This window comes from Squalius cephalus (genome assembly GCF_949319135.1).
Source record: "Squalius cephalus genome assembly, chromosome: 15".
NCBI lineage: Eukaryota > Metazoa > Chordata > Actinopteri > Cypriniformes > Leuciscidae > Squalius > Squalius cephalus.
This window is the reverse complement of record NC_137136.1, coordinates 10391077-10402611: the sequence shown is the minus strand read 5'-3', so window position 1 is coordinate 10402611 and position 11535 is coordinate 10391077. Positions and strand designations below refer to the sequence as shown.

Genomic DNA, 11535 nt, shown 5'->3' with positions numbered 1-11535 from the left:
CGTTGGAATCACTCTCAGAACTATATTTTCCAGCTAACAAAGGATTAAAAACCATTGGCAGCCAATACAAATCCACCCGACTGGCTGAGCATGTAATAAGCCACAACAGCAGTGCGTGCTTGTAGTAAACAAAACGTTTTCATCCATTGGTGTGGCCGCTAATATAGTTAGCGTTCTTGGAGTGAAAAGGCCTTAAATCCACTGTTTGATGTATTGGCCCTCTGTGTGGCACATTATCATTCTGAGCTGCACATAGTCAATTAACTAGACATTAGAGAAATTACTAACTGGCACAGCACGTTCTTCAAACATGCACTATTCCAGGAAATCTGTTTACATCAAAAACTGGTGCTAACAACACTGCAACTGCAATTACATATAGCCAAAACAACAGATCTGGTCTGTTGTGTTTAATTATGCATATAATTATATATTACGGTAAAATTAGAAGGGAAAAAGGCAAAAAGATTTGCTCCCAACTAAAATCCCACCGAGAGTGTTCATTCTCAAAAACTAGATAGATATAAGGTCAATAACGGGGAGTAAATATACACAAAACATCATGTTAAAAATCAAAATAACACAATCTACTAATTCTTCACGTGTTGAAACTTTACCATCTTCTCTCTCGACTGAATCACTAGCATTGCTTTCCACAGAAAACTCATTAGAATCAGTGTGAATGGGACTCTTCTGTCCTGGTGTACTGGAGGAGTTATCAGGTGCTGGACTTGGAACACAGCAAGAGTCTTCCTCTGAGACCCTCTGTTCCTCTAAAGAGTAACTATGTTCAGGTGATGGCATCTTCTCTACTGCATCATATTCAGGACTCTTCTGATGGCTTGCGTAGTGGGATGCCCTCTGATTGGACAGCTGGCTCACCCTATCAAGAGCTATGCTATGAGGTTTAGGGGTGGGCTTAATAGGGACTACAGTGTATAAGGGCGACAGACAAAGAAGAAACACGAAAAAGTTAAACAGGTAGACACACTAAAGAGGCTAAAAAGTCATACAGTGCTTAGCTTTAGGAAAGATGATCCTTGAAGTTTAGACAACTAAACTAGATTCTTTTTTAAATTAAGGAAACAAAAACAAAAACAAAACAAGATGGATCTAGAAACTGTCTAAGTCTAACAGACATTAAAAAATATAAGGGAATAACCTAGTAATACTGTGGAATGAAGTGTGTAGTTTTGCAATGTTACAGTACTTTCAGGAAACCTGTTTGACTTTTTTTTGTGGCAATTCTCTGTTGCAGAAATTACACACTTCATTGAATACTGAGTGAGATGTACCCAGAGGGGGGCTTTCTCTCTGTCTGGATCCCACCTGAGGGTCCACAGCTTGGGACTTTTGAATTTTAGCAAAACGATGTTTAGTGTTTTTTTCTGCAAATTTGATGGACAAAGAGAAAAGCAGAATAAAAAAAAAGAGAGAGAGTACAAACAAGATGATTATGTCAAATACAAAGAGGAACAGAGACACTAGGCTACAGCTTGATGGATAAAATGTGAAATTGGACAAATTACATAATAAGGACAAATTACATAATAAGTGGTGCCTACAGTGCCGACGTTTTCATCCATTGAAATGCTGAACAGTAATAACAGTAAACGACACATCTCTGTGAACAGCACTTCAGATGTTCAAGGTACAGCGTGCAAAAAACATTCTCGGAACTATTACTATTTATCAGACACAATACTTATACACACAATGTTCTGTTATCAGTAGTAAACAACACAATTGTTGAATAGAAAACTAGACATATAGAACTTATAAATATAAAACAAAAATCTTCCATTGTTCTCACAATGAAGCTCTTTTTGATTAAAGAGACAAATTCATTACAGACATACACTGCCCGGTCAAAAAAAGTTGCTGTTTGGATTTAAATCAAATCTTTAGAGTAAATGCTTAAGAGACTATGATTGGACCATCATTGCAATACAATACAATACAATATTTATTTATAGAGCACAATTAAAAACAACCAAGGCTGACCAAAGTGCTGTACAGAACAGAAAATAAAAATAAGTAGACTTTAAGAGCAGAGCATACTGAGAAAATGGAAACTCCTTAACCGCAGAAGAGAAAGTAATTAGGCTGTCTAGATAAACAACATTAGACGAAGAATAGGCTAAATCAGGTTTAATCATAATCAAATCAAACATGCATCAGTTCATATCCAGAATGATGTCTTGAACAAAAAACACCAGTCTAGTTTTGTTTGTGTTATAATGTGCAAGCCAACAACATAAGACAACAACAACTCTAATCCGCTATCCTGTTCAATTTATTCTATTCAGAAAAATAAAAACAATTTGCTGATCAATTTGCTAAAAAAATAAATCACTCAAGTTACAGATGTGGATAGTTCAAGCAATTTAGAAACAAAGCAAGTGCAATTCATAGTTGCAATTTAGGGGATTCCTGATAACACATCTGATATAAATCTTAAATTGACTTTGCATAATTTATTTTGTCTACTGCTTTGTGCTTGCTGCCCTCAAGTGGACAAACACCTAAACTACAATATTATTGTTTAAAAACCCCAAAGACAGTTAGACTATGTTCAAACTGCAAGCAAATCAGATTTTTTCTCAAAACAGATCTTTTCAGGCAGACTGTCTGCACTATTAATTGTAAGTGACCAAATAAGATTTGTGTGTCCAACATAACCTATATGCATTGACTGATTTGGTAATGAAGTAAGCGTACCCATGAGGCTATCAAAACGGATGCAGGAAAAAAATCACCATCTCAATTTTCAAATAACTCGTCTTTATCTCTAGGTCATGTTCCAAGCTTGTTCAAGGTGGCAGTTATTAAGCCTCTCATAAAGAAATCACAATTAGATCCAAATTAATTAGCAAATTAAAGTCCCATTTCAAATCTTCCATTTACAGAATATCTAAAATACCAGAAAAAGTCATGTCCGCTCAATTGTGCTCTTTTTTGCAAAATAATGATTTGTAAGAAAAATTTCAGTCTGGATTCAGGCCCCATCATAGCACAGAAACTGTGCTTGTTAAAATTACAAATTACTTACTTCTAGCTTCTGACCAAGGCTGTATCTCAATACTAGTTTTACTGATATTAGTGCTGTGTTCGTCACTATAGATCATAAAATACTCTTAGATCGACTACAAAATTACACTGGTATTCAGGGACAGGCATTAAGGTGGTTTAGATCGTACCCTATCAGACCGCTGACATTTTGTCTATTTAAATGGAGAAAAATCGAAGATAATGTCAGTAAATAATGGAGTTCTGCAATGATCTGTTAAGCCATCTGCTATTTTCAATATATATGCTGCCACTTGGTAATATTATAAGAAAACATGGAATTAGTTTCCACTGTTATGCCGATGATACTCAGAGTCAGTTATATATTTCATCACGACCAGATGAAATCTCTAAATTATCTCTAAAATTAAGTTGACGGAATTTGTTAAAGATATAAAATATTGGATGACCTGTAATTTTCTTCTATTAAATTCAGCTAAGACTGAGGTATTACTTATTGGACCAAACACCTGTACACAGAATCTCTTAAAATACAATTTGCATCTAGAAGGATGCATTGTTACTTCATCCTCTACAGTTAAAGACCAGGGGTCTCATTTATAAAGCGTGCGTACGCACAAAACGGGTCTGGAAACGTACGTACGCCAGTTCCCACGCAAAGGTTGTGATCTATAAAAAACAAACTTGACGGGAAAATGTGCACACCTTTAAGCAAACTTTGAGCCGTGCGTACGCACATTCTGGAGACAAAGGGAATTGGCGACACCGATGGTGAGCTGGAGTTAAGTGTCTTTTTGGTCACTTTTAGACAGAAAATCTAAAGAAATTAAACATATACAGAAAGATAATACAAATATAATTTCACTCACCAAGCCTGTCACTTGAAGCAAATATCCATCCCTTCTTAAATGTCCGCGCCAGCGAGCGCGTTGGGCCGTTTAGTGAAACTGACGCAAATAACAGTTTAAATAAATAAAATAATGATTTAAACTATGTTTTACTTCTGATATAAACATTTAGATTAAATATGCCATTCAAATTAATGGAGTTAAACACTTAAACATGAAATCATTACTGAGAAGTTACAACATTTTTATATTCAAATTCAGTCAATAGAAATATTTGTTGTGGATGCGATGTTTTTGAACACTTTTCCTCTGGCATGCTGTGTTTTAATGTTTTAACCACAGAGATAATTTCTTATCATGATAATACAAGATTGTCTGAGAAAATAGTTTCGTGCAAATAATGCCCAAGGCCTATCTGTTTACATTAAAAATATAAATCAATTAAAAATAAAATTCGGCCAGTGGAAAAGATTGGGAAAAACTTTCTCTGAAATGTATTTTACACTATTTGATTTATGTATTCAAAAACAAGGCAAGGATAGGCAACTACTTGATTTTTATCAATGTAGCCTAATGTGTCTTGTACCGTTAAACGTTATCACGTGGATGAATAATCATATGCAAATGATATGTAGATGAGGATCTGCATAGTAAAACTAGGCGTTGTAAGCTCCATATATGGTTATTTCGGGGTGGAGACGCATGTGTGCACAATCTTCCGCTGACTGGGATTTATAAAGTGAATTCTGCGCAGGTTCTGGCGTACGAACGGTTTTATAAATCTGAATATTTTTTTGCGTACGCCTTTTTTGGCTTTCGGGCGCACGTACACTTTTAGTAAGGTTCCTACGCACAGTTTTATAAATGAGACCCCTGGGTGTTATATTAGGCTAGACAGCAACTTGACTTTCAAAAATCATATTTCATATGTTACAAAAACAGCCTTCTTCCACCTCAGAAACAATGATAAGCAACAGAACATGCTATTGTTTCTGATGGAGAAAGGTTAGTTCATGCATTCATGACCTCATGATTGGCACCTATAGTATCTAAGTCCACTAAACGAGGGAGAGCGTTTTCACATTTGGCCCCTAAACTCTGAAATAGCCTTCCTGACAATGTTTGGGGCTCAGACTCGCTCTCCCAGTTTAAAGGGGTGGTTCAGGATTTTCGACATCGGACCTCATTTTCAAGTGAGCCTGGTTGTTATTCATCAACAGTTTTCAAAAAAATTCATCCAGTCCTTACTTTTGGATAGTTCGCCTATGCTAGGCTAGCGCGAGTCAACGGTGCACGTTAGCCTGCCATTAAAAACAGTTTTACCCACTCCACAGTACACCAAAAGCAAATAAATTATAACGCCAGACTATCAATGTAAATGTCTGTTGAGAGAATAATGTAAGAAATCAAACTACCCTTTCATCACATTGCATTAGTTATAATTTGTTCCCTGTATTTATAAGCAGTCTACAGCAGCGGCGGAGTTATATTTGGTTACCTAGGAAACCGAGAGAGCCGGTCCACATAACAATCACGCAAGTGTATTACCTGCCGCAGATAATTGAGATACAAGAGTACTTTGATTTCTAACATTATTCTCTCAATAGACATTTACATCGATAGTCTGGCATTATAATTTATTTGCTTTTGGTGTACTGTGGAGTGGGTAAAACTGTTTTTAATGGCAGGCTAACGTGCTCCGTTGACTCGCGCAAGCCTAGCATAGGTGAACTATCCAAAAGTAAGGACTGGATGAATTTTTTTGAAAACTGTCTCCACTGATGAATAACAACCAGGCTCACTTGAAAATGAGGTCTGATGTCGAAAATCCTGAACCACCCCTTTAAATCTAGATTAAAGACGCATCTCTTTAGCCAAGCATTCATATAATGCATCTCATAACCTTATACTCCAGTTATATCAGAACAAATGCACATGATTATCCATGCTTCAAGTTATGAACAGCAGCTATGCTAATTATTTTCAACTTGCTTCTCTGTTTTATCTCAGGATGCCCATCCTGAGGTAACTAGAGAGTATGTCAGCTCCAGTTTGGATCCAGCCTATTATGAAGACTTCAGATGAGACTTCCCAACACCTGAGAAGAGACGGCACCAACTCCTGCCAGGACTTCAGATGATAATTTTTGGCTGGCAGTCTGAACATAGCCTAAGATATATGCACCGACACCACTTTTTCTCAAAAGTATTTACAATACACTTATTCCAAAAAGAACAGAGTACGCATCCCTGGAAATCTGGGATAAAGTGTCTTTCTGTGGATCTCAAAAACTTTCCAGGATGTGAACCATAAAACCTGTGGCTTTCAAAACCCAGAACAAAGATTATGCTAAAGCTTTAACCCAGGCTGGAGATTTCAGCCAAGCTCTCTTTTTAATTCAGGTAACACCAGCACTCACCTGTTCCCTCTTCACTGTCATCATCGTCCTGCCACCACGGCACAGACACAGAAGCCTTCTTCACTGGCCTGACAGGTGCTTTTCCCAAGCTGTCAAGGACACTAGAGTGCTTGGTGCTGGAGCCCAAATCAACAGAGTCATCAGAGACAGACTGAAAAAAAGCAGAAGTACACGTACACAACAACATAGAGTTTACATGCAACACTGGACTGCATATTATAAAATAAACATGTTTAAAATAATTGTAGATGGAGTAAGTTACAGCATGTCATATAGCAGCAAGTAACATATAAAAACATACACAAACGTAATTAAACAAACAATTGTAAGAAGTAAACAAAATATTATCAAAAGTAACGTTAACGTTACCTCTTTCATGAATTGCTCGAACTGTTGGTCCAGCTCCTCTTTAGTCAGTCTATGAGCCATGATTCACTGACAAACTGTGTGACAAACATATTAAAATTCACATCAGAATTAGGCCTATACGTTTTATATAAACGTGTTATTATAATAATAACTCCTTTAAAACATATAACGTTAAACAAAGTTCAACCTGTTAAACATTAAAAACCTAAAGAGAAAGATTCTGGGAGAGAGAATGCATTATAAACAAACAGCTCGCTAGCTCGTTTGGCATGGTAACCGAGAGAAACGGACAACTGAAGAAAACACAGAACGCAAAAGACTCACCAATACTGAATGAGATGGAATATGAATACAGTAAATCATTTAATGTTCACATTGTTTTTGAAATGATACAGTTTATCATAAAGTTTCCCGCTACAATAACCGGGGGATTACTGACAGCTTATTGGCCATCTGACGTCACATCGGTCCGGAGATTTGATTGGGCGGTTCAGTTCCGTCTAGTTGGGTTGCCATGTTGGAGAAATGCGTACTTTACTGCCTTGCTTTACCTTGAGATTCTTATATTATTTGTTTTTGTGTGTGATACATGTATCACATGATATTTGTTCAAACAACGAAAAAATGTTCGCGAAATGCACTTTTACTTATTTAAGCCTTTTTCTGATATTGTGTAGCCTATACAGCACTGACTGTGAGTGACTTAGAGGGGCAGTATTGCTCCACAGATAGTCACTCTCTTGCCTGCTCAATTTTTGCATAGGCTACACATTCTGTAGGTTACAACATTTGCAGATAACAAATAATAACAGTCTCTCTAACACCATACTGTTGCAACTGCTGCTACTGCCATCACCTGAATCTGAAATGTAACAGAATTAAGCATGTGCAGTATGAATATCTGAACCTTAAGTGAGTGAGATCATAAAAACCTTTTTTAATTTTTTTTTTTTAAAGCTCCATCCATTCCACATCATTTGCCTTGTCATTTCGGTTGCATTAGCCCCCTGATGGGTGCCTGAATGGGACAATCAGCAAATCACTACCGGGAATACAGAAATAAGAGCATCTATAGTGTGGTTCACGCTCATCTTTGTCTCCGATTTCTGCTTAATGCATTCTAATAGTGACCCTGTGTCATCAGAGCTCTATCTGACTCTGTCTGAATGAGATAAGTGAATGAGTGATTAGGATGTAAATGCTTCCCTTGTCCCTCATTTCTCATGTAAATGTGCCCCTATCGTCCACCAAACCCACCCTATACCTTAATGAAGGCAGTGTCCTCTCCCGTCGACTTGACATTGGGATGCTGGTGTACTCACTGATAGGATCCGGACAGGATCACCCTGTCCACCCCACCCTCACTGTAATTCATATTCATGTAAGGCCCTGTTAATATTTTGGTGGGGTGTGCATCTTGAAAGGGAGGGGCTCCATTACAGATAATTGGACTGACCTTCAGTTGTATTTCAGCATCATACAGTACACTGACATTGACCGTCCTTTAGCAAACTTATATATTTAAAAGCCACATGGAATGCATTTCATCAGGCTCAGCTTTTTTGGAGATTGCAATGGCTCTGAGTTTAATTTGTCAGGCAACTTCGAATAAATCCAACGGATTGATAACCAGTTCTTCAGATGCTATAGCGATATGTAGTGCTGTCCTTCCAAGGTACATGAACTTTGTCGTACTGATATATTTAAATGTTTTTATGGAGATTATTTCAACCAAAAATGATTTTGTCCAAGTGGATTCAAAGTAAAGTCAACCAAAACACTGTCTATTTTGTTGTTCAGTCATAGTGTGAATACAATAGTATTAATATAATATATTAATTTATATTTAAAAATTTTTTTTTTTTTTTGAAAAACAATAATTCATAATAAATTTCTAGTCCACTCTCCAGTCTTGAATTTAAAGAAAAGAGGGATATAAATGTAGATTCCTCTTCAAATGTGGCTCAGATAGATTGAGTAGTGGTGAAGAAAAATGAGCCTGCACATGTGAGAAGAGATGAGGCCCATTAGACACTAAGGCTGGTAGTCTCTCCAGACATAATCTCCTTCACTCGTGCTCTTCTCCTGGCCGATCAATTACTACTGCCTCCTGAAACACTTTGGCGGGGGACACTCAAGCCTGGCAGCCCGCTTCATCATCAGCTTTCTGGGCTTGTTGCCTCAGGCCCATTTCTGCCACATAGAGGAGGAGATGAAGCTGTTTATGATGGTATGAGTGGGGATTTTGGCTATTGAGACGTGTGTGTCCGCTTCTGACATGACACTGAGGCCACACACACTGTGCCACAGCCACACACACACACACACACACACACACACACACACACACACACACACACACACACACACACACACACACACACACAGGGCTTCTTCACTGTAATTCCTTTCTGAACAAACTCATTATCTATAATTGTGATTCATGACCTACGTTTTACAAAGTTTCAGGCCCTTTTGTTCAGTTTTGTAGACCTGTCATAACATCTGTTGATGAAAACCAAGTGTTTTGGGAGATATATAAATCGGTATAGAATAAATGTAAGATTATGAGGGCTGGACTGGGAGAATCTTTTAATATCCAGAGATATCTGAATTCATGTTTAAAAGCACTTACTATTGGATTTATATAAAATATTACATGTAAAATAAAAAAATGTAAGCATTAATATTTATACCAATATTAATAAAATTAATAAAACAGTACAGCACTATGACTAGAAAAACCATGTAATAAACCTAATAAAACAAAATATTTTCCAAAGAATTTTTTTTTTTTTTTTTTGACAAATTTGATTAATTTATACAAGAAACTATATAGATGCCTGTTCAGTTTTAGGACATTTTGGGGGTTCCTTCGCATGAGGATGATAATATTTAGGGGTTTGTGGCACAAATTTTTTAAAAACCCCTGCTCTCGAAAATGAAAAATTTAACACTGCATTTAAAAGTCCCAATATTAGTATGTGTAGCCTACTTGCTAGGAATCAAACCCATGACCTTGGTGTTGCTAGCGCGATGCTCTGCAAGATCATTCTTCTTAATGAATACTGTGAATTTGGACGTAGCCTACTATTGTTTTCGCATTCTGTTTTCACCTACTATATTCTAGAGAAGTATACATATCGGATGCAGGTTTACTGTAGTTTAGTCTGCCAGTGAGGGAAAATTGCACATCCACCATCTTCCAGAAGGGGGCAGGATTGCTCTGTGTATGCGTTATTAGCTGTAACATCCCTGACCACTAGAAACAGTCACACTTGGCTTCTGTTCATCTTCCTGCCCATCTCAATCTGTGGGATTTAGGTGTAATCCCCTGAGCATACAAACCTGCCCTCCAAACTCCTCCTTAACCGACCAAAGCCCATTGATCACCAAGTGCATCTGTCTTAAGACCACTACAAAGGTGTCAAAATATAACCCACTATGAGAAAACAAAACTGCACTGTTTAATATAGCTCATTATCTTCACAGAATCACTTCACCTCTCAGAGGCCCTTCACTTAAAACCCTGTCTCCAGTGAGCTATCCTGCCCTCAACGTTCACGGGCATTGGATTTTCATCTCAGTTGACTGGCTCTTCGCAGTTCACCTTCTCATGATCCCTCGGTTAAGAGTGAGATGGGCAGCGAGACGCAGAGCTGGAGGGTGGCCCTGACTCTGGGGGATGGGAGGGAGGGACTCTGCACAGTAACTCTGGAGAGGCACAGACTCACTGCTCTTCAGTGGAGAGGAGGAGAGGCACATTAATCATCCCAAGACATCTGTTCTTTCTGCTGCTTTAGAATTCTGTCAAAGCACTCCTGACTTCTCCCCTATTGCCGAACAGAAAAATGGTAAAAAGAAAAAGAAAGACGAGAACTGGTGGAAAAAGCCAAAAATTCTCATCTCTTTGTCATGGTCAGACTGAGTGAAACATTAGATTTAAGTCTAAGATCTTCACATCTCATTAAATTCCAATTCATTTTTACTTGAGTCATTGACAGGCAGCTATAGTGGGCATTTAAAGTCGGCATGAAATGCAAGTATGCGTTAGTCTTTTCTTCCCTATAGAGAGGTGCAGGGATTACACCAGATCCAGGAAGACTAATTCACCTCTGGTTTCCTTGAGACTTTCCTATGCGGTTTTTCAATGTAAGAGTAAAATAAAGTCTGTGGGAAACATAACTTCACGATACTTTAACGCTTTGTTCTACAAAATTACACACACCCATACCGAAAAAGCACATTTTGAAGCAGTTATGCACAGTTATGTTCAATTCACATTCAATTCACATTTCAATTCACATTCAATTCACATTCAATACACATTTCAAATCACATTCAATTCACATTCGATTCAATTCAATTCACATTCAATTCACATTCGATTCAATTCAATTGACATTTTAGTTCACATTCAATTCAATTCAATTGACATTTTAGTTCACATTCAATTCAATTCACATTCAATTCACACTTAATTCACATTCGATTCGATTAAATTAAATTCACAATTCAATTCAATTCACATTTCAATTCACAGTCAATTAACATTCAATTCACATTCAATTAACATTCAATTCACATTCAATTCAATTGACTTGACTTTTGACAATTCAATTCAATTCACATTTTAATTAAAATTCACATTCAATTTGATTCACATTCAATTTGATTCACATTCAATTCAATTCAATTCACATTTCAATTCACGTTCAATTCAATTCACATTTTAATTCCCATTCGATTCACATTCAATTTGATTCACATTCAATTCAATTGACATTTCAATTCACAATTGATTCACATTCGATTCACATTCAATTCACATTCGATTCAATTCAATTCAATTCACATTTGAATTCAATT

At 37.1% G+C, this 11535-nt stretch overlaps 1 protein-coding gene across 2 annotated transcripts in view; it reads right to left on the bottom strand.

Moving 5' to 3' along the window:
* Positions 1-7137, bottom strand: part of cep162 (centrosomal protein 162) — a 39032-nt gene extending 31895 nt beyond the window's left edge. Inside the window, exons 1-4 of one of the 2 annotated variants that reach the window (XM_079893849.1) lie at positions 6991-7137; positions 6667-6740; positions 6298-6448; positions 618-929 (exon numbers count right to left, since the gene is read on the bottom strand). In XM_079893849.1, coding sequence (XP_079749975.1) covers positions 618-929; positions 6298-6448; positions 6667-6726 — 523 coding nt within the window. In that variant the 5' untranslated portion in view covers positions 6727-6740; positions 6991-7137. The remainder of the gene's footprint in view (positions 1-617; positions 930-6297; positions 6449-6666; positions 6741-6990) is intronic. The other variant, XM_079893850.1, reaches the window with a different exon arrangement.
* Positions 7138-11535: the final 4398 nt, after the last annotated feature.